Source organism: Phoca vitulina, unplaced genomic scaffold (genome assembly GCF_004348235.1).
Source record: "Phoca vitulina isolate PV1807 unplaced genomic scaffold, GSC_HSeal_1.0 scaffold37, whole genome shotgun sequence".
In the NCBI taxonomy this organism is placed as follows: domain Eukaryota; kingdom Metazoa; phylum Chordata; class Mammalia; order Carnivora; family Phocidae; genus Phoca; species Phoca vitulina.
The window spans coordinates 8,736,737-8,759,951 of record NW_022589740.1 but is presented as its reverse complement, the minus strand read 5'-3'; the positions used below and the strand labels follow the sequence as shown (position 1 = coordinate 8,759,951).

The window sequence follows — 23,215 nt, the reverse complement described above, 5'->3', positions numbered from 1 at the left end:
TATTTGCTATTATTTCCTCGGTGCTCTCCCTTGTGTTGGGTGCTTTGGTTATTTTCAGTTATTTGCCACCATATACAGAGTTCTTATATTCATTTCTGCTCAAATTATATGTTTGTATGAAATGGGGTATATTCTCCAAAGTGAAATGATCACATTGAAAAGTAATGACAGTTTTAGAGTTCTTGTTGTGTATTACAGTGTTGCTTTCCAGAGGCACTGAACCAATATACAACCCTGTGAGGTTCCACCGGGGTGTGGGGCATGCCGATTTTCCCACAGTTTGACCAGCGTGTGATTTTGTCATTCTAGCTTATTTTTGCTGGTTTAATATGTGCTTAGGTCCTCTCCAGAGAGATTTAATTTGGACGTTCTTTAAACGATAGAAGTTCTTTTCCATGTGGGACGATTCACTATTTTCATTTTAAGGACCAACAATTCATCTCCATATTTGACAGTTTAAAGGGACAGGTTTAATTGCATTCTATAGAATTGATCCCAGGCTCCACTGTCAGGGAAGAGGATCAGTTGTGTGGCTCCGAATTGGGAAACTGATGTGGAGAATTGCAACAGAAACACCCACTGACCCTCTTTAAGAAGGACTGAAGAGCTGGAACATTCTGACTTCATGCTGAAAAAAATATTGGGGTTTTGGCATAGGACGACAGATTTTGCTTCAAAATGAAAGCAAGAATCTGTCCCTGCTTCCTTTCTTTGACTCTCTTATAATGCCATACCTTTCCTGATCCTTTTTAGATATTCCCATTTCAGATAGACCCCTCTGGTCTATGGCAGGAAGAGCTACAGAAGGACCATGAGCCGAAATCATGTTATTTGAGAGGTCCTGCTGGGAGGACCTGGGGGCAGAAGTCTTAGGAGCAGTAAGACATGTCTGTCAGAAGGCACCCCGGTCACAGCAAAGGGCCTTTGCTTGGTTGTCTTGTCCCTCTGTGTCTACGGTCATCTCCCTAAGTAAGCAGATAAGCGATCACCATGCTGCTTTGGGTTCCTTTGTGGTGCCAAATGCAAGAGACAGTGTTGTTCATGCAGATGGGCCTTTTGATATGGACAGTGGTCTAATCTGTTGGTTTTTAAAAATTGGTGATGGCTCAGCTTGTAATGAAAATCAGCCTATTGAGTACTTGGAAGCAAATTCTGCAGATTTTCCTCCATTCTTGGCTGTTTCATTAAATTTGGTAATTTCTGCCTTCACTCTTGTGTTTTTAGGACACTTGCACACATCCATATCTATATCTGTATCTATATCATCTTTACTGAGAAATAATCCACCTAGTTCACCCATTTCACATGTGCAATTTGCTAATTCTTAATATATTCGCAGAGTTGTGTTTCCATCACCACGCTCAATTTTAAAACATTTTCTTCACCCCAAAAAGAAACCCCATTCCCATTAGCAGTCACTCCCCATTTGCCTCCAAGGCCCCAGCCCTAGGCAACCACTCGTCCACTTTCTGTCTCTATAGACTCTCTTGTTCTGGAAATTTCGTATAAGGACTAATAAATATGTGGTCTTTGGGTTTAGCTGCTTTCACTTGGCATGATGTTTTCAAGGTGCATCCATGTTGTTGTATATACTAGTACTTCTTTCCTTTTTTGTTGCTAAATAATATTCCATCACACGATAGACTTTATTTTGTTTATCCATGCAGCAGGTGATAGACATTTGGGTTATTTCCACTTTCTATTATGAATAATGCTGCTGTGAACATTCATATCTAAATTTTTGTATGAAAGTATGTTCTCATTTCTCTTGGGTGTACACCTAGGTGTGCATTTGCTGGGATATATATGGGAACAGTATGTTTAACTTTTTTGAGGAACTGCCAGACTATTGTCCAAACCAATTGCACAATTTTACATTCCCACCAGTAACGTGTGATGCTCTCATTTCTCCATATCCTCGCCAACACCTGCTATCACCCATCTTTTTTTGAAATAGCCATCCTAGTGATTGTGAAGTGGCAGCCCATGTAGTTTTGATTTGCATTCCCCAGTGGATAATAGAATATTTCTCATCCTAGTATGTTCTTATATTTAAAAAAATTAAATAAAGACAATATCTTAGGAAATTCAGGAATACAATGAGTATGGGCTGCTTTCACTTCCTGGGAGGTCTCACACTTCACTGCATCATCACATAGGGGTTCACCCCTGCCATGAAGGTGCTCCAGCCATTTTCCTCCATCCTTGTATCCATCCATCATCCAGAATCCTGGGAAGGAGAGATCATTGTCCTGTGTTGGGTTATGTGCCCACCCCTTTGCTTTGTAGTTATGCCTAGACAGAGTACAGCATGAGTGTGTGGATCCTGGAGGGACATTGAGGTGCTCTTGGTTTGGGAGAATGGATGTCACACATGGGACCAGAACAGGCTTTCTGCCTGAGAAGAACCATGTTGCCACATTTGAAAGCCAAGCAGACCATGTCAGAAACCTTATAGTGCAGGGTAATTACTAATTATGCTTTAGCACACATTATAATGGAGAAAATGTAAGCTTTATTTGTCACATTCAAATATTATATTTTAAAATTATGATTTAAAAAGTTTATATAGCCCTTTGTTGGACACCCAGCATGTTTCAAATATACAATCTCACTTGATCCTTAGTAAATGTCTCTTAGTGTCTAATTATACTATATAATAGTCTCACTGTGGTTTATATACACTTTTGTGAACTAGCCTAAGAGTCCACCCACCAACAAATGAGATCAAATGAGAAATGTGACGTAAGAAAACGTATTCTGAGCTCCACACAAATGACTAACAAATGAGTGCCTCAAAGTCAGTCTGTTTGTAAGCCAGGGTTTCCCTGGTCAACAGCTCATGCCAGTAGGTGTGAGTAGACAATGGAGAACAACTTCCATGTGCCTGGTTTCCAGCTACCAAGGATGTTGGCTGAGGGGACAACAGTGTTGTGATATGGATGACTCAAAAGATCACTCTACTGGGAGCAGTTTGGAAAACGTACAGTCCTTGGAATCCTAGGTAGCATCTAAGGTGCCTGCAGGGAGGTGGACGTGTTCGTATAATAGTTTTCTAGAATGTTCTGTCATAGCAGGCAGCCTACCAGAAGGGTTCAACTGCTTAAAAGCAGAATGGCTGGATCAAAATGGCAGCATGGGGTTGAAAGGACTCAGTTAGAGACCAGATGTCCTCATGCAGAGACAATGCCTCTGAATGGCCTGGGAAGAAGGATCCAAGCGCCCTGGATCTTTCCTGGGGCCTCAGACTCTTCCCCTCCTTCATGCTCCTACCCTTCCAGTATTGGGCAACAGCTGTGGTTGGTTGTAGGTGTCCTGGCCTTTGTGAACTTTCCAAGGGTATAGACTATCAGACAAAAGCTACAATGTCCATTCATAGGCCACTGAGGGCATGTTAGTTCTGCTGATTACCCAGCCAAGGCATGGGTTTTAGAACATAATACCAAAGATTGTATCTAGAATTGTGATGATTTGTTAAAATAACCACTTCATTTGGATGTTTGTGTTTTACCCAAGGTATTCTTCGGCAGAAATAAGGAAACAGTTTACTCTCCCACCGAACCTTGGCCATTACCATCGACAGAGCATAAGTACCTCTGGCTTCCCCTCTCTTCAACTAGTAAGTATGAGATGGGTTTGCTTCGAGAATGGTCAAGTGCAGAAATGCACAGTGTGTGCTTTTCCTTCCTGCTTTTCCTTAGCTCTTCTGCTGCCACCTTACACTTCCTACTACCAGTTCCTAACTCCATGCCTGCTTTTTGACATCACACAATTTCCCTCTCTCTTTCCTTCAGCATGAGCTGAGAGGGCAATGTGGACCTGCAGGGGCCATGGTTCTGAAGTCTCAGGCTTCAGTGGGCGAACGGGCTACTTGATTTCCCCCAAATTATGGCTCCTATTTTGGGGAGGGGGAAGTGGCCTGGAACCCAACTACCATTTGTAACAGGCTTTTATTAGGAAAATAAATCCCCAAATCTGGAAAGTCAATTTAGGAACCTTAATTTTTATTTATTTATTTATTTATTTATTTTTTTTTTTTTAAAGATTTTATTTATTTATTTGACAGAGAGAGACACAGCGAAAGAGGGAACACAAGCAGAGGGAGTAGGAGAGGGAGAAGCAGGCCTCCCGAGGAGAAGGGAGCCCGATGCGGGGCTTGATCCCAGGACCCTGGGATCATGACCTGAGCTGAAGGCAGACACTTAACCATCTGAGCCACCCAGGCGCCCCGGAACCTTAATTTTTAAAAATTGTTTTCTTGGAAGTATAATTTACATACAAGAAATTCACTCATTTTAGGTGTACAGTTTGGTGAATTTGGCCAATTTCTAGTCACTTAATCTCTACTCAGTCAAGATATAGAACAGTCTCTTTACCCTAAGATACCCCTAGGACCCCTTTGCGGTGGGTCTCTTCTTCCAGCCCCCAGCCCAAGGCAATCACTGATCCACTTCTGTCACAATTTTGCCTTATCTGGAACTTCGTATAATTGGAATCACAGAACAGACCTTAATTTTTAAGATTTTTATTTATTTATTTATTTATTTATTTATTTATTTATTTATTTGTCAGAGACAGAGAGATAGAGAGCAGAAGCAGGGGGAGCAGCAGGCAGAGGGAGAAGCAGACTCCCTGCTGAGCAGGGAGCCCGATGCGGGACTCGATCCCAGAACCCTGGGATCATGACCTGAGCCGAAGGCAGATGCTTAATCCACTGAGCCACCCAGGCATCCCGACCTTCATTTTTGAAACACACTCCCCCTTTTAAGTTGAAGGTAGCTTGTATTTTTATATTAACACCTAGTGTTGAGTGTGTATTATGTGTTGTATTATTTGAGGACTAAATGCCAGACATATGTTAGGTGGGCTAAACCTCACTTAAATGAGATGATTTGTAAAACCAGAAGTTGAGTATTCACTTCCTTTGTGTGCGGCTACGGTCCTCGCTGTACTCACTTCCTCACTCGCAGCACAGCGGCACTTTCTTGCTTCTTCTAGTGGTTATCTTGAGGAGGTTAGGTTATTTTTTTTGTTTCTCACTTATTACTTCAAAACCACTTCTGCTCTTCAAAGTTTTGTAACCTTCCACTTGGTTTCCTGTAGCCGCCATCTTGCCTCCTGTAACAATTTGCACGCCGTGTAACTGTGTATCTTTTAAAGGTATGTTTGCTGGAGTGGTATGTGGTTATTTCAGTAGGATAATTCGTGTGTTGTGTCATTGATGAAATAGGAGTAGTAAAAAGTGTATAGCATCTTTTACTGCAAGAGGTAATGACATTTCTTCAAAAAAATCTATTTATGACTTCGGTGGCTTGCTAACTGTCCTTTTTGTTTGTACTTTTCCTGTTTCAGAATGCAGGTTATAATAAAAGCACACTCAAAGCATGACGTCCATGCTTTCAGATAGATTAGATAACCTTTAGATTAAGAAATATTAACTATTTTTTTTTTTTGTTTAATTTGGTGCTAGTATATATTTCATTGAAAACCAAAAAAATTTTTTTTCTTGAATTTCTAATTCAAATTGTATTCCAAAGTATGCAGAATTCAGTTAAAAAGTGTCCAGATACACGTTTATATTTAAAACAAGGTAAGGAGGGAGGGTTTGGTGCCTTGCTTGTTGGTAAATTAAGACTGCCGCTCTTTGCAGTGGCTGAATTGAGAAACAGTGTGGACATCATAATTAAGAGGCTTTAAGGAAGTGTAGCTCGCAAGCTTTAACCCCTTCTCTACACACCAGCTTTGACGTTTATGCTGCAGCCTTAAGTTTTTCATTTAAAGTCATAAAGAAAAAAAAACTTGCTTAATATCTACAGGTGTTCCTTTGGTAGTTTTGCCTCCTCATCCGTAGGTTTTGACAAAAGTGAATGTTGATCAATTTCTTCATTAGCTAGGTAGTCAAATCACCATGTGGCTTAACTACCCATTTTCTAACAGAGGACATCAAAGAAATAGCAAAAATAAGCAACAGCGTTTAACTATGCAAGGATCATGGGTTCCTGCCTGTCGTAATTTATTCCTGATTCTATTTGCAAATGAATAGCCTTTAAAATATATGGCTCTTAGTATTCCAGGTTAGCTCCTGAATATCTCTTCCCAGATCTCGACTCCAATTTCAGCACTCGGTGCTGCCCCTGATCCTTCTTGTTAACTGCACGAGGAACAGGAAGCATGAGGGAGCCAAGAGGCCTGATTTTAATTCCCCCTTTAAAAAAAAAAAATGCACAGCCTGCCGAGGAAATCACCCTAAACGTTTACCTGCCGCCATGCTGTCATGTCACAATGAAGTGGCCATTCTTTCCTCTGAATCATCTTCCCGAATGAAGGTTCCTCCAACAGACATCATCAACTTAATGGTGATTTCCCTTTACCTTAAAAAAAAATCCATTTCATAGAAAGATAATGGGACATTTCAGCAAGCTTCATTCCTGGCAAGGCAGAGAAGTAGCTTATCATCTAAAGACTCTCAAGCTGAAGTAGCTTTAAAAAAAAACTTAAAGGCGAAGTTATAGACTGTTCATTGTTTGGTTTCAGACAATTGGAAAATAAGACCAAGTGCATTTTGGCTTTTGTTTCCCTTACCTTTATTTATATAACTACCCATTTCAACAACCCCACATGCTAATACAAATGGCTATTTAATTTTTAGAAGTATCTAATGGTGCCACGTTATTTAAAAACCAATCAGTGGGGCGCCTGGGTGGCTCAGTCAGTCGAGCATCAGACTCTTAGTTTCGGCTCAGGTCATGATCTCAGGGTCGTGAGATTGAGCCCCACACTGGGCTCCGAGCTCAGTCGAGAGTCTGCTGGAAGATTCTCTGCCTCTGCCCCACCCCAAATAAATAAATAAAAATCTTAAAGAAAATAAAACCCAATCAATGATTAGTTTGTTGTCTTGCAAGAGGCCAGAACTTGGCCACAAGCCTAAGTGGACCCCGTTTTGCTTGAATATACCTGCCTTTCATGAATTTGTGAATATGAATAGAATTTTTGTGTTGCAAAAATGTGCATTGTATCCTAAAATTGTATCATAAAATTTTCTTTTATACATAAATCGTTAAAAATAAGCATGTTTTTTTTTTTTTTTTTTCTACAAAAACTGGTGAGATGGGTCCCAGGTGAAGCATTACTGCCACTGATTTGGAATATAATCTGGGGCAAGTTAACCTATGTGAAGCCTCCAGATTTTTTTATTTGCCATGTTGGCCTAAGAGTGCTCCCCCTCCCATTCGGGTTAATAGAATGGTATCATAGACGTGTGTAAATACTGGTGAATGGCTCTGTCCACGTGTTTGGCACTGTCTGTTGTCTGTATATTGGAGAAAGGGTGAGAGGTTAAAAGGTGGCCAGAGGTGGTTTCAGCTCTGAAAGGCCTTGTGGTCCACTTGGGAGGACAGATGATACTGAGGACCTATACTGTCTTTAAGCATGCTAGGTGTTCAAAAGGAGGTAAAAGCTTGCTGAGGGAGGCGGAGAAGACTTAAAGGAAAGTTTTCAGCCCTGGCTGCACATTAGAATCATCCGGGACCTTTAGAAACATCTGTGGCCAGGCCCACCAGAGAACAATGAAATCAGAATCTCTAAGGGCTGGAGCCTAGGTATCTTGATATGTTAAAGTTCCCTGGGATTTTAGCATGTGATCCAGATGGAGGATTGTTTAAAGAACCTACATAGGTAGAAGTATTCCAAATAGGAGGAAAAAACATAAAGAAAGGTAGTTTCTTTTGTGGTCCGGGGTGCTCTGGATTTCAGAAAATGTGGTGGGCAAGGACCATTGCTAACCCTATGGATATATCCTTATATAAATATAGTGGCTTCTGTTGTAAATCAGATCAATCACATGAGAGAAAGGGTGTGTGGGTGTGGGTGTGGTTTTATTGGATCTTTGTTTTTTAACTCTAATTGTAAATGTCAGCTGGGATGTATGTGTGTTTTCAAAGTAGATAAAATATTTTAAACTCTTGCACTGTGGACTGTGAAGAAGATCGACTGTTTCAAGTTGGCTTTTTAGACCTGGTGATATGATGATAGACCTGCCCTGGGTCTCTTTGACACTCTTGCCAGAGTTGTTTGTGACCAGTGCCAGAGAGCATGACCCTGTGTGTAGACTCACCTGGGTGTAGCATTGCACATTGGCCTTGGCATCCTCCATTGCCACAGCCTTGTGGGCAGGTCGACCAGACATCCTCTCATGCCAACCATCTACACAGGCAAATGACTTTATAGTTGACATCTTCATTAAAATACTAAAACTATTTTCTGATCATTCAAAGTCGAAAGGAGAGTGAACTACAAGAAAAGGTTGGGATCTCTATCCTAAAGTAGAAAGGAGGATTTGAGACACTATACTTGGTTAATAACCTTAACCTACATTTTCATAGAGGGAAAAATTCTATTTTTAAAAATGAGAATAGAAAAGATTTGACGTGAAATGGAATGAATCAGCTGGAATGTAACAGTTCTTGCGGGAGAAAAGGATGTTTGAAAAAGCCACATCCTAAACACCAGGGTTACATGAGATGTTTGTGTATAACATTTATGTAAAAGAAAAAAAGTCTCCTACCTTAGAAGGCATTCATTTGTGTATTGTGTTTATGTGTAATGTGTTTAAGCTTCTGTGCAATAAAGCAACCTTTTGCTTTTACTACCAAGGATGACCAAAATGTTAGATCACTTGATAAATATGGTTCTTTTAAATTTTTCTGATGCTATTGTTCTTTTGTGCTTAATCTGTCAAGGAGTTGGGCTGTCCTTAGGTTTCATTGATTTCCCTTGAGGGGCCATGATGGAAATGAAGACCTCAATATAGTTTTCATGGCAGATTCACAATGGAACATAAAATGACAGAGTGGCAGCCTGCATGCCGAGCAGGAGTTTTATTTCTGTCATTGAAAAGCAGGGACATCAAAGTATCTTGGCAAAAATAAGTTGATGCTCATGATGGCCTGTCAGCATCTTCTACTCAGTAGTACAGTGGAAGATTGACATTGGGAGAAGCAGGGGAGCATTGTTGAATCTAAGCCATGAAGTACTTTGAAATCATTGAAGGAGAAGAACCTTATGTTCTCAGCTCTGTTTACTTAAATATAGTAGAGAGTGGAGAGGATTGTCTTAAATATCCCTTCCTCCCTCCCTTCTCCCTCCCTCCCTCCCTCCCTCCCTCCCTTCCTTCCTTCCTTCCTTCCTTCCAGAAATATGTGTTGGGTCTCAACTCTGTGCTAGGTACTGCTCTAGGAGCTGGGGATATGCTAGTGAATACAACAAAGGGTCTAGCCTCATGGAACCTATGTTCTAGAATGAGAGATAGACAAGTAAGTGAATGCAGACTATATCAAGGGGCTTAAGTGCCTTGAAGAATAAAAGGGAAAGAGGATAGAGAGATGATACAGAAGAGGAGCTATTTGGGTGTCTATTGGAAAGGAAACACTTGGGAAGAATTCTGCATGAACTTGAGGGGTAGCTGAAGGAAGAGTATTCTAGTCAGAAGGAACAGCAAGTGCAAAGTCCCCAAGGCAAGAGTATGTGGTCTGCTCCAGCGACAGCAAGGAAGTGGAGTATGAGCTGAGCAGAGTGGGCATGAGGAGATGAGATCAAAGGGAAAGCAGGGCTCAGAGACCTCAGAAGAACTTCGGCTCTTACTCTGATTAAGATGGGAAGTCTCTGGAAGCATTGAGCCAGAGGCCAGGCATGATCTGACTTTTTATAAAGATGACTTATAGAATTCCTTTTATAAGGATCACTGTGGTTGCTATGTGGAGAGTAGACTGGGGTGGGGAGGGTGTTAGGAAGTTGTCACAATAACTCTGGAATAGGGTTATAGAGAGTGATGCCAGTAGAGAAGGTGAAAAGGTTGGATGCTGAATATATTTCAGAAGTAAAGTGGATGGGATTTTCTGATGGACAGTATGTAAGGCATAAGAGAAAGAGAGAAACCAACATTAACTCTGAAGGTTTTGCTCTGGGCAACCAGCAGAATGGATTTGCCACTCCCCGAGATGCCAAGACTTGGGAGATATGGGAAGAAAAGATCAGCAGGAAAATTAAAAATTAGTTTTGAATTTGTTGTGTTTGAGAGTCCTATTAGACCACCAGATGGTGATGTTTGGATGTAGTTGGAAAAGTTAACCTGGATTTCAGGGCAAAGATATAAATTTGTAATTTAAAAAAAAAAAGGTATTTAAAGCCATGGGAGTAGATGAGTTCATCTGGGAGTGAATGCAGATTGAGAAGCAAAGACATTTTAGGACTGAATCCTGGAGCACTGCATCGTAGGAGGAGAACCTAGAAACAGGTAGAGTGACCAACCATCCCAACTTGTTTCCTGGTACATGAGCTTTCAGAGACTGTGTCACCCTCCATCTGAATGAAGTATTGCAAGAAAGAGGGAGTGATTAACCATGTCCCATACTGTAGATAAACCAGGACTGAGCAATGTCCACTGAATCTGGCAACAGGGGAGTCTTGGGTGACTTTGACAAGACCTCTCTCATGAACAGCCAAGTAGATTTGAGGACCACCCTCCATAGGGGTACACACATGTGAGGGTACTAGGCCAGTACCCCTGGAGACCCCACACCTCTACCCCCAGCCCTGCACAGAGCAGCATGAAGCAACCCCGCCCCTCCCCAAAGCTGTAACAAAGGACCCTTGTGGCAGGCGAGAATTCTACCACTGAACCACCGATGCCAAAGGACCCTTGTGATTTCCTGTCATTTAACCTTTCTGTTTTTCAGCATCCTTATTTGTGAAGTATTACCCAGATTTGTTATTTTAATCTGCTATCAGTGTGCTCTCTGAATACTACACTGTGCTAGGAGCTATACAGATTCATTTTAAACAGATACGGTTCTGGTGCTGTAGGAATTGTCAGTTTCAGAACAAATTGAATCCAATTCATGTCAGGAGAACTAGTCTTTGATGTGCATTAGGGGACAAGGAAAAGCTCAAACTCCCTTAATTAAAACATGGATTTCTGGCTGTGAATAATTGAAGCGTTTAGGGTATTTATAATCTTCTTGTGTGTTTCTAGTCTTCTGTCAATGAGGCCTCTGCAAAAAGTAACCAGAGAGAGAGACTGCACAAGTCTTCACTAGAGAAGTGTTGAAAATTGCTTCCAGGGCAATGACTGTGTCTCCTCACCTAGAGCTGGACCACCGTGGGACCCCAGGAAGTATTTGTTAAATGAATGGAAGTAGACAGATTAGTCCAGGTTTAGTCAGAGCAGTGGAACCAGGAGGAGATGCATATGCACGGATATTAAGGAGTTGATTGCAGAGAATTGGCTTACCCACTGGTGGGGGCTGGCTAAGCGAGTCCACAGAGCAGTCAGGAAGGCAAGATCATAAGCAAGCTGGAGCTCCATGGACAGGAGCTCAAGCCTGGAGTCCCTGAACTAGGAGGTGGCTGTCACCTGATTAAGTCAGCATCCACCTGATTCAGTCAGGCCACCCAGGGGAGTCTCCCTTTACATTGACTTAAAGTCAACCGATTAGGGACTTTAATTACATTAGTAATATCCCTTCAACAGCAGCACCTAAATTAGTGTTTGGTTGTATCCGTAGAAGGTGTATGTATGCTCCAAATTAGCTGTAGCAAGAGAAACATCCTGGAGCCCACTCTGACTAGAAACATACTAGGAAGTAAATTCGGGGAATGTAGTTCAGCCTAGCAAAGTCGACAGTCATGATAGATAAAACCTGATTTAGGATTATTTGTCGTCTTAAGAGTTTTTGTTGTTTTTTTTTAAAGGGTTTTTTTTTTGGTTTCTATTTTGATTATTTGGGGTTTTTTCTTCTATTATTTTAACAAGTGATGGTGGCGATGTCGTAATTCATGGTATAAGGGGACTTTCTTGGAATTACTTTGGATTATACCATTTAATCTAGTCTTGGGTCTTCACTGACTAACAGGCCATGTGTACTCAACAGCAGAGAAAACAAAATAGTTAATTTTCCTGTCTGGCTTTTAAGTTCCCAAGAGCCCCAGTCTTGCCTTAAGGACTGACCTTAGACCATCCCCCCACCCTGTTCTCAAACTTCAGTCTCCAACGAAATAAAATACCACTGCAATTCTGTTCAGTATTTGTTTCCTCCCTTTGCTTATCCCTAGATCAGCATAGTGTATGTGGTTGTGTGTATGTGTTGATTGCTTCAAAATAAAACCAACTCTTGAGATGCAGACTTCAGAGAGTTTAGAAAACAGAAACCTCTTTTGGTTCCTTTTTTTTTTTTTTTTTTTAATATTTTATTTATTTGACAGAGAGACACAGCAAGAGAGGTAACACAAGCAGGGGGAGTGGGAGAGGGAGAAGCAGGCTTCCCGCTGAGCAGGGAGCCCGATGTGGGGCTCGATCCCAGGACCCCTGGGATCGTGACCTGAGCCGAAGGCAGACGCCCAATGACTGAGCCACCCAGGCGCCCCAGGTTCCTGGTTATTATGTGAATTTGCAAGCAGAACAACTTCCTCGGAGACCCTGTTCACAGTACTTGGGGTCTCCACCTACTTGCCAAAGAGTAGTTTACATCGCATTAGGAATGGACCGTTTCCTCCCTTGTCCGTTTCAGTGTAGAAAGAGTAGGGGAGAGTAGTCAATGTCACCTTGTCTGTTGCGCTGGAACCATGCTCAGTAATTCTCTCATATGGTTGATGTTTACAGTCTGCTCAGTCCTGAAATATATGCGACCTCGAGAGTTTGACTTTACGATCAAACCCGTATATCGATGACACTTGGCACATGGCCCCACAGTTAGTGCTCAGGGGGGTTACCGTGTCCTTTATCATGGCTGCCCTCAGCAAACCCTTGCTGAGGGAGGGAGTCATCCGTCCTTGTCACCCAGGTTCCTAGACAGCCTGTCCTGTAGGTAACAGGTGCTGCTCTCAGCCAGGTTTGTCATCATTTGGAGCTCTGGCTTTCAGGGTCACGACAAGTAGCCTACGTTGGCTGGACCTGAATTTTCTTCTCTCCGATGATTTTGCACAAATGCCATTTCTCCGTGGAAGCTTCTACTTACTAGTGGTTAATGCTAGCGTCACGATGCTTCCAAATTGTGCTTCAGTATAATTTTTTTTTTTTAAAGATTTTATTTATTTATTTATTTGAGAGAAAGAGAGAGAGACAGAGAAACAGCATGAGAGGGGAGAGGGTCAGAGGGAGAAGCAGGCTCCCCGCTGAGCCGGGAGCCCGATGTGGGACTCGATCCCAGGACCCCGGGATCATGACCTGAGCCGAAGGCAGTTGCTTAACCAACTGAGCCACCCAGGTGCCCAGTATAATTTATTTTTAAGTATATATTTAAAGTGTCTCGGCTTGAGGGATTGACATTCTTCATAATAAATTTACATTTGTTATTACTGTAATTAATTAATTAATTACTTTATGTCATTACTTTGAGCAGCTGGGCTCATGAGAAATACAAAGTGGAACTTGTGGGTAGTGTGGTAAAGGTAGTTTTCACCCTCTTCCAAACATACTTACTATTGCCTTGTATTTTAAGTATTTCTGGAAGTACAGATTCCCTAAAATGCCTTCAAGAGAAAACACAACCACTGTGGTTAAGAACATGAGTCTGCCTGGGTTTGAATTCCAGAGGGCCTCCTTCCCAGCTGTGGAGCCATGGGCAAATTATTAAATCTCTAGCCTTCAGTGTCCTCATCTGTAGAATGGGGTTAGTAAGAGTGTGTACCTCATAGGCTTTAGTGAGGATGACATGACATAATGTATATAATGACCTAGCCAGTTTCTTGGCACATAGTAAGTGCTCCATAATTATTGGCTTCATGGGTATCAACTTTGCAATAATAAGACTGGGTATGCAAAAAATGCAGTTTTCTATTTCAGTTCCTGACTCTGAACGCTCTGTACTGGGTTGTGGTAAGGGGTGGGAAAATCCACTTTCTACTTTGGGGTTGGTTGGTCTTAAGAAGGTCTGCATAGACAATGCCTGCCATTTTCTCTGGCAGAGGTTACTAGTGGCCTTTTGCAAACTCTGTCCCCACCTGGCTTCTGCACAGGCTGATCTCCAGCTCCCTGAGCCCCTGCTGGTTCCTGTCTCTTCATTTTGAGAGGCACCCTCTAAGCCCTATGGTCTTCTCCTTAGCTGACCTGCAGGTCCCCCCAAGAAACTTCCCTGTCTTTCTCTCACAGCGTATGGGAGCCATGCAGAGCTAGAGATGTCTCTGCTCTCCTCCACCAAAGTATATCCTGTTGCTTCCCTTCTGCCCCCTTTGTCCCTGCGGCCCAGGACATTATGTAAGCCAGCCACCTTCCAGAATCTCAGAGAAGGAGGAGGGCACGTGTTGCCTCAGTTTTTCTCTTTGTCCTCAGTCCCCAGCACGTCACTCAGGTCTCCACCACGACCAGGAACGGCAAGGGTGGGAGGAGGGAGGGCAGCAACATCTACCTTCTCCGATTTTATGTCCTTTTGCCTCTCGAACAGCAAGCAGTGCCCTGTCCCTCCTCTCCAACGTGGAGCCCTCACATCGAGTCTGGTGTATGGTTTCAGGCTGGTGAAAAACCGGTTTTGTTAGCATTTCCTTTGGATCTGGCCTCATTTCACATGGAGGGAGTACAAGTCGAGAGTCTGGAGTGTCGGTTTTATTGGTCCATGGTCGGGGGCGGGGGGAGTAGAGAACAGTACCTCCTTGGGCTGGTGATTCCAAATAGCCCACCGTAAATGAACCCCACGGAGCTGCTGGTATTCTCATCATTCCACAGCTCCACTCGATCTGATGCATTTACTTCCTTAAGGCAATGGTTCCGTTTGGGGACTTCACAGACAAGAAAAAAAAAATAGTTGCTTAATTGCCAACTTTTTCTTTTGTCGACTAGAGAAAATTCTATTTCGAATTCCCATCCACTTCTGTCATTGCTTTTGTCCTTTCCCACTGCACGTGGATATAGTCGAAGAGCAAAACAAAACAATCCTTTAAAAGGGAGAACATTAAAAAATAAATAAAAATAAAAGGGAGTACATTTAGGCCTAGGTAAAATCAGCCAATTGCCTTTAGTTTACTCATTTAACTGCAGCCCCGGTGAAAATGTCTTCCTGCCCAGCAGGAGTCAGTCCAGAAGCCTCTGGAAATCACCACCACCAAGTCTGGCTCACCATGGGCTGTGATTATGTATGAAGTGCTTTCAAGAAGCAACATATAGGGAAAGTCAGGCCAAAGGAAACACGGCGCCTCAATACTCACACAAAAGGAGTGTTGAGTTGGCCCGAATTTCTGGAAAATTGCCTGCATGCACTACTTCACTGTATTGGGGTAAACATGGCCTCAGAGAGCTTTTGCAGGGGAAATTATAAAATTCAGCAAAGCCTCGTGATCTCATTTTGGATCTCCTCAGGATTCCTCATCAAGATGCAATTAAGCAGAGAAAAATTCTGCCTTGGGGTGTGATTTGGGTGCCTCGCCGTGTTCTGACTTGACTTCCCGTGCAGTGTCTCTTCCCCTTTCCGTATCACTGCCTCTCTGTCTGACAGGCCCCTCGGAAGACCGCTGCACTGGGCTGTGCACTCGGAGCCAAGCCCTTGCTGAATGGAAGGGGCAGGTCCGGGGCTCGCCGACTGTCGCCTTGGTGCTTTTCCTGGAAACCTTGTGGGAATGTCCTTTTCCTTCTCCTTATCTCTGCAGCCTCAGTTTTATGACCCGGTGGAGCCGGTGGACTTTGAAGGACTTCTGATGACACAGCTGAACAGCCTGGATGCGGAGCTCGCCCAGGAGCTGGGAGACTTCACGGAAGATGACTTGGACGTGGTGTTCACGCCAAAGGAATGTCGCACCTTACAGCCTTCTTTACCGGAGGAAGGGTAAATCGTGTTCCTAAACTGTAGATGCGTGTGATGTCGTGACCGTTATTGGTGAGCAGGGGAGATGCCTTAAGTCTGGACTTCTTTTGAAACTAACGTTACTCAGATCCATTAAGGGGGTGTGCAGGATGACTACATATTACTAGCGCCTGTGATCGTTTTTAAATTGGTTTGACCAGAGGCTTTGAAAAGGCATGTGGGGACTAAGCCAGTTAAGGGGATGCTCAAGGAGAGGAGGAGAGGTGCAGGGGGAGGCCTGGGAGCCTGGACCTTGGGCGACTCCCATGAGCTCCCAGAGCCTCAGTTTCTCCATTTGTAAAAATGTCAAGTTTTTCAGTAATAATCAGTGAAATGATTCAGAAGCGTTTGAATTGTTTCCACCTAAGAGACGGGATCAAGTCCCAGACAAGTTCAACCCACATTTATTGAGCATCTACTATGTGAGTAGGGCAAAGTTCCTTCCTTGGAAGAAAGTTTTGCCAAGTGGGGTGGCAGTGGGGAAAGCTCTGTAGAGTGAATATGTGAAGAGCTGGTTAGAGCTTGAGTTTCTACGGTGGGTTAGTCTATGTGTTTCTAGGTGCGGGCATTAGCTCTCTGTAGCGAACAATGGAATTATATCCCAATGAAACTCTTGTTACTTCCATGGTGGAAAAAGCAATACCTCTTTAGAGGTTTAAGATGAACTTTTATTTGCATTTATTTTCAAAACGAAATTAAGATACACGTCTCTCCTGGACATTTTCAACCTCGTCGTCACCTTCCCCAAAAGAAGTCCCCAGAAGGAGATCATGAAACACAGTCCCCGCCCCAGTACTGTGCAATATATTCTAGTTCTCATTTGGATTTTCTTCCATCATAGTTTAAGGATGTGGGCTGACAGTGATATGGTATTATCATGAGTCTTTGCTCTCCAGTTTCGATAGTTCTTATTCACATAGGAGAGCTCATCATGTGCTCAGCTCAGACGTTTTAGAAGTATTCACTCCACAGAAAACAAACAGTGGAAAACGTTTCTCCCATTGTCAGCCCATTTATTCAAGGGTAACTTTCATGTAGGTTAGGTCTATTTTTTTCACCATTGACAGAATCATTTCATATCATTTCCTTGTCTGAAATTTATGGTTGCTTATTTAATTATTTTCAAATGAGGTGAGAGTCTTGGAAAATCCTGTTTAAGATACTTAAAATAAATTTAGAGATGGGATTTTTGAATTTTGGTTAAAGAGGCAGGTTTTTTTTCCTTAGCATCAGTAATTTAGTATAATATTGCCTTGCGATCAGAACTTCTAGCTCACACTGTCTGTCTGATGACTTTAAAACAACCTCTGCTATTTCAGTCATTGCCCAAAAGTCTGCCATTATAATCAAAACCCAGGAAGGCATCATCGTCATCACCAGAGTAAACAATAGCTGATTCCCGTTGACCCAGAACTTCGTGGTGAGCTCTGACAGTGCTGGTTAGAAGCCTGCACTCCACAGGTGAAAGGCCCGGATTTAAGTCCCTGCTCTTCGCCTGCTGGGTGATTTTGAGCCAGGTCCTCCTCATCTCACTCTTCTGCAAAATGAGAATAATAGTGCATGCCCATGCCCTCGGGAGAATTAACTGAGTTTTTTCAAAAAGAGAGAAATAACCGAATTAACATGTGTGCAGTGGTTACATCAGTACCTAGGACATGGTAAGTGGGTCGGAGGCATGAGCTCTCCTCCATGGGTCTTACTATGTGCCAGACACACTTCTAAGCGCTTCCACATTGACTTAGTTAATCCTCATCACAGCTCTCTGAAGGAGGCACTCCTCTCTGAATAGTACTCTAAGATGAGGACCCTGAGGCATAGAAGGATGGCCCGAGGCCACGTAGCTAATAAGGGATGGGGCTGGGGTTTGGGCAGTCAGTATTTAGTATGTAGTGTTTAGACCCATTCATCTCTAATACCAAAACACTTGGAAAAACAGCAAAAAGCTTTGCTACTCTGTGGAATTGGTTATTTCAAGACTCTGGCACCCTTGGAGAGTATCTCCCACGGCACACTCTTATGCAGGTATGACAAGAACTGCCCCAATTAAGAATCACCGACCAAAGCCAGGGTCAGCTCCTCGAAGCACAAGACAGCTGTTCTTCGTCATGGCTTTCCGGAAGGGAAATGCGCGTGTCCTGACAAGGTTACACAGGAGCAAAAAATATGCCCAAATTACCCCTGTGAGAACTTGGTATTTATACTTATTTTTCTGGTTATGTATGTGATTACAGCTAGTTCTACCTGTCTGGTGTTGGAATGCCTTTAAGGGATAGGTATAGTTTAACGTGATTCTCTATAATAAAAAACCCCACAAAGCCTCAAATGCCAATATGTTTGTCTCATCAAAGTAAAAATGCTGTCGCCTGAGGAATGCTCCAGACACTTGATGAATGGGGAGGAATGCCCCTGGCGTTCTCGCTTGATACGGAGTTGAATCATGCTGCTCTCCTTGGTTATGATAAGGGATTGTTTTGTTATCTTTATCCGGTACTAACATGATTTTATTTCATTTTCCACCTCATTAGGGTTGAACTGGACCCTCACGTCAGGGACTGTGTTCAGACTTATATTCGGGAATGGCTAATCGTGAACCAAAAGTAAGCTCCTTTTTCTTTTCTCTTTACATATATACATATATTGTTAGCTTTTACAGTTGTTTTTTAATGAAAATTTTCAGGTGCAGTTTTAGGTTTACAGGAAAACTGAATAGCAAGTACTGGGCGTTCTGATATACCACCTCCCATCAGTTCCCCTTACTGTTAACATCTTGAGTCGGGGTTTTGTTAGTTGGTTTGGTTTGGTTTGGTTTGGGTTTTAGTTTGTTTGTTGCACACGTGCCCACATCACTGTTCCAAAGGAATTTTAGCAAGAAGGTGACTGTTTAAATACAAAATACAAAATTCATGAGTAATGAATGCGGATTGACTATCTTGTCCCCTATGCAAACACCCGCTAAGGCTTCGTACTACCTACTCTTATCAGATATCAACTCTGCTGTTTGTCTTTCAAGGGCTTTAATAATCTGGCCCCACTCTATGTATTAAAACTGATTTCCCTTATCTCCCAGATCCACTTCCTTTCTGCTGGGCCTCGTGCCTCTTCCTCACTATTCCTCCGCATAACCAGCTCAGTCCTACCTCCACACCTTGGCCATTGCTGTTCCCCTCTGCCTGTGCCCCCCGCTCTTTCCCCTGTCTGTCAGATCCTACCTATGGATTAAAGGCCAGGATAAATTTCTTTCTTTTTTTTTTTTTTTCTTTATGCAGCCTTCTCTGACTGATTGATTCTTTCTTGGATGGACCTTGCTTAAGATACGTGATGCATTTGTTATCACTGATGAGCCCATAGTGATACATTATTATTAACTAAAGTCCATGGGTTACATTAGGGCTCATCTTTTGTGTCCTAGGTCCTACAAGTTTGACAAATGTATAATGCCATGTATCTACCATCGCGGTATCCCCTGCCCTAAAAAATCTGTTCTCCCCACAATCATCTCTCCCTGGCAACCACTTACCTTTCTACTGACTCCATAGTTTTGCCTTTTTCCTTCACATCTCTTTGTGGCTGGAGAGCTCATTTCTTTTTTTCACTGACGAATATTTCACTGTGTGGATTTATCACAGTTTGGTTAGCCATTCACCTATGGAAGGAGAAAGTTACGTTTTAAATATAAAGAATAGGGCCTTTTTGTTTTGTTTCCATTCTGATGAATTCCGAGGGGGGAAAAGTAAATGAATTGAAACTTGGCCTCAGGTTCAAAGGTAACATTTAAATTTGTAACCAAGAAATAGATTACTTGCTAGGCTTCCCGTCAAAAGGGCCCTTCTCTCCTGGGTTAGTCAAATGTTCTACAACATTGTCTTGAGCTTTTTGTCTCTATGTCACTGACCTGGACAGTATTGTCCCATGAGAAACATGTAGACACATGAAAATCCTCAGCCTATGTGTATGTATGAGTTGGGGACCAGGGCGGGGAGTGTCTGCAGACTGAGGACACATCCCATTAGAAAAAGCATCAGAGAGCCTTTATCAAGACATAAATAGTTTGAAATTCTGCTCTCCTCACCTCTCCTGTACTCTGGTAAGAATTACTGTCCTATGGGATAAACAGTGAAAGACTGTGGAGGTTGGGTTTTATCCAGCTCCTGGAAGTGTGCCATTGAATTTGTGCTGATGTTTTTTGGAGTAATGTCAGTAAGCATACTATTTTCAATAGCCGAGCAAAAGAAAGCAACCGCTTAGAAATAGTAATTAAGAGAAAGTTAGATGCTAATCCATCATGTGCTCTAATTTCCAACATGAATGGAAAACGAAGTTTGTCAGGTAGTCAAGTAAGATTATGCTTTGCCGGTAGTAAATAAAAAATTTCAGAACAAGTTGTTCTCAAGCTTTTAAATGTTACAATTAGAGATACTTTCTGGATATTAAGGTTCTAAAAAAGTCTGAGAAGGAACAATAAATAGAAAGGTCCATTTTACTACACTTGGTTTCTGTTTGCTTCTTGGGACACTTTTTTTTTTTTTTTAATTCCTCATAGCAATTCCCATTGGAATATTCTTTTTTCCCCCTCTATGTTGCACAAATGTGAAAGAAAAAAGGACTCTTTCGGAATACTCATTTTAGAAATTTTAGAGATTATAGGGAAACAAAAGGAGAAAAAAAACCCACTTAATTTACTATAGACAGATAACTGCCATTAACATTTGATACATAGTTTTCACATCATATTTCTTTGTATATATATTTGTATAAAAACTAAATCAGATTATAATACTATTTTATAGCATGATGCTATTTTGGGTTTTTACAGTAACTGGTGATTATCTCTGTTTGCTATTACATACTCTTCCTCAACCCAATTTTTAAGGGTTGCATGATATATTTACATCAAAATTCACTTAACCAATTTTAATGTTTACACGATTCCCTGAATTTCAGGGTTATACCCCAATACAGTAACATCTTTGTGCACATCTATGATTTTTTTTTCCTTCAGAATAAATCCCTAGAAGAGGAATTTCTCTGTCTAGGGTTATGTACAAACTTAAGGATTTGGGAATAATATATCAGAAAATTATCAACAATATGTGCATGAATCCTCAAAAATATTGGATGTTATCTTTTAATACATTTCCAATTTTACTTGTAAAGAGACTATCTTTTATTTGCATTTTTGTATTATGAAATTGGGCAAAGCTTTGTCCATATATTAGTTGGCCCACTTGTAATTTTTCCTTCATGTCCTGTTTATTCTTGAAATTTGTGCACCTCTATTAATATATTTGTCTGGGCCTGTTTATCTCTAGGACTACCTTTATTGTTAGGGATATTAACTATTTGTCCAGCATATATTACAAATTCCTATCCAGTATGTTCTTTGCCTTTCAAAATTGCTTATAATTTTTAACATTCAGAATTATTTATGTAATCAAATCTGTATTCATAATTTTCCTTGTGATTTCCATTTTTGCTGTCTTGCTTAAAATGTAATTCACAAACCTGATATTATTTACTGGGAATTTTAGATTAAAATGTTAATCCAAACCATTAGCCACTTGATTGCTTTTCTGTTCCCTTATGTGTCTCTATTTGTTTTTATCTCTTCTGTAGGAACAATGATTATCCATATATTTATTTTATTCAAATTTTTGTGTCTTTTTCTTTCCCCATAAAACAAAGTGATATCTGCTTTATCTTTGGCAACATACTGGGGATGGGGATTGCCACTGGTCCTGTTCTCTGCACACTTGTATAATGGGCCAGTTTCTTTCCCAGAAATTCGGTAGAAGTATGCAACTCTGAAACTCATTGTCAGTTTCTGGAAGCTTTGACTGGTGTTTAAGAGAGGAAGCGCCTTTTTCTATCCCACTGTTTGATTCTTTGGTACTCTGAATCTGATACTCTGAACATGAAAATACATTCCTAGTACACACTCCTCCCAGAGATCATTCTGCCCCCATATGCACCTATAATATTTTATTTGTGGGGAAAATCCAATACACTGTTGCCAGACGCCCTTCATCTCCCAACCCTGCACACATTTTCAGCTCAGTTGTTTTCTGTGAGTTGTTTCTTAAGCATTGCTGAATGATGGTAGAAAGAGAAAGGCAAGGGAGAAAGGAGTGCAGCCAGCTGGAGCCTGGCCGTGACTCCATACATAATCCTCTACCACGAAGAAGGAGCATTCAGATTTCTGGCTCATGTAGACCTTGACTGCTCAGGGCCTGGCAGGAAGGACAGTACGAAGTGTCTGTTTTCCTTTGAGTTCCCCTTTGGGGAGACAAAGCATGGGACATCATTCTGCCAGCTCCATCTGATCCACAGAGATTCTGTCCAGATTCAGGTATTAAGTTATGTGCTCATTTGGGTGAGTTTCCATTTTTTCTGCATCTTCATAAACAGTGTCCTGGGATGTTAGAGGAGGATGCTATAATCTTTTTGGCCTGTTGTTACTTAGTGATTAACTAGCTCTCCTTTGAATTTGTTATTTTATGTGTCAAATGATGCATGCTCGTTTTGAAATAAATCAAGTCATGTAGACGTGTATTAAGTAGAAGGCGGTCTCTTGCCTCACTCCTCGCTCACTCCCTGCCCTTCTCTTCAACCCACTCTTAATGCACGAATATTGTGCTATGCGGGCTTCCAGAGCTTTTCATGCCCTCACAAATATATAGATGGATATTTGTATTTTACATAAATATTATGTAAGTACACATAGGTAAATATGTATATATGTTACATATATATACAAAATATCATTTTTTTCAATAATATCTTTGACATTCCTTCCATGTCAGAGATCTCTCCCTCCCTGCCTGGTATTCCAGGGGCAAAGGAATGTATCATTAAGTTATCGAATCTTTCTCTATTGATGGACATTGAAATTGTGTCCATTTTTCACAGGTATAAGTAATATCACAATAGACATCTAGGCACACTTGCCTGGACACATGTATGTGAGGATTTCTGAGGGTAGAAGTGGAGTCCGTGCACATGACGCATCCTCATAAGGACTGCCAAATTTTTTCCAGGAAAGCTCTACTGATTGACTCCATTACCAACTGGGCATGAAACTGCCCTGTCCCTCCATATCCTTGCCAATGCTGGATATGATTGATCAAAATAAAATATAAATTCCTGAACTTGTATTCTTGTTATTGTAACTGGAAGCTACTATACTCTCTGAATATTGTTTCTATCACTGAGTTTCCTTCCCTTATCTACCCTAGAATCCCAGTTACATATATACCTATCATACCACCTGACTTCCTACTTCTAGGTATTTACCCAAGTGAACTGAAAACTTCTGTTCACATAAACATCTATATGCAAATATTTATAGCACTTTTATTTGTGATTGCCAAACATTAGAAACAACCCAAATCATA

General features: G+C 41.6%; 1 protein-coding gene across 2 annotated transcripts in view; it reads left to right on the top strand.

Moving 5' to 3' along the window:
- DOCK8 (dedicator of cytokinesis 8) overlaps positions 1 to 23,215 on the top strand; it is a 220,126-nt gene that overhangs the window by 46,782 nt on the left and 150,129 nt on the right. The window contains exons 2-4 of one of the 2 annotated variants that reach the window (XM_032427435.1): positions 3,517 to 3,619; positions 15,631 to 15,806; positions 18,350 to 18,421. In XM_032427435.1, the coding sequence (XP_032283326.1) occupies positions 3,517 to 3,619; positions 15,631 to 15,806; positions 18,350 to 18,421 (351 nt within the window). Of the gene's footprint in view, positions 1 to 3,516; positions 3,620 to 4,914; positions 5,161 to 15,630; positions 15,807 to 18,349; positions 18,422 to 23,215 lie in introns of those variants that run through there. The other variant, XM_032427436.1, reaches the window with a different exon arrangement.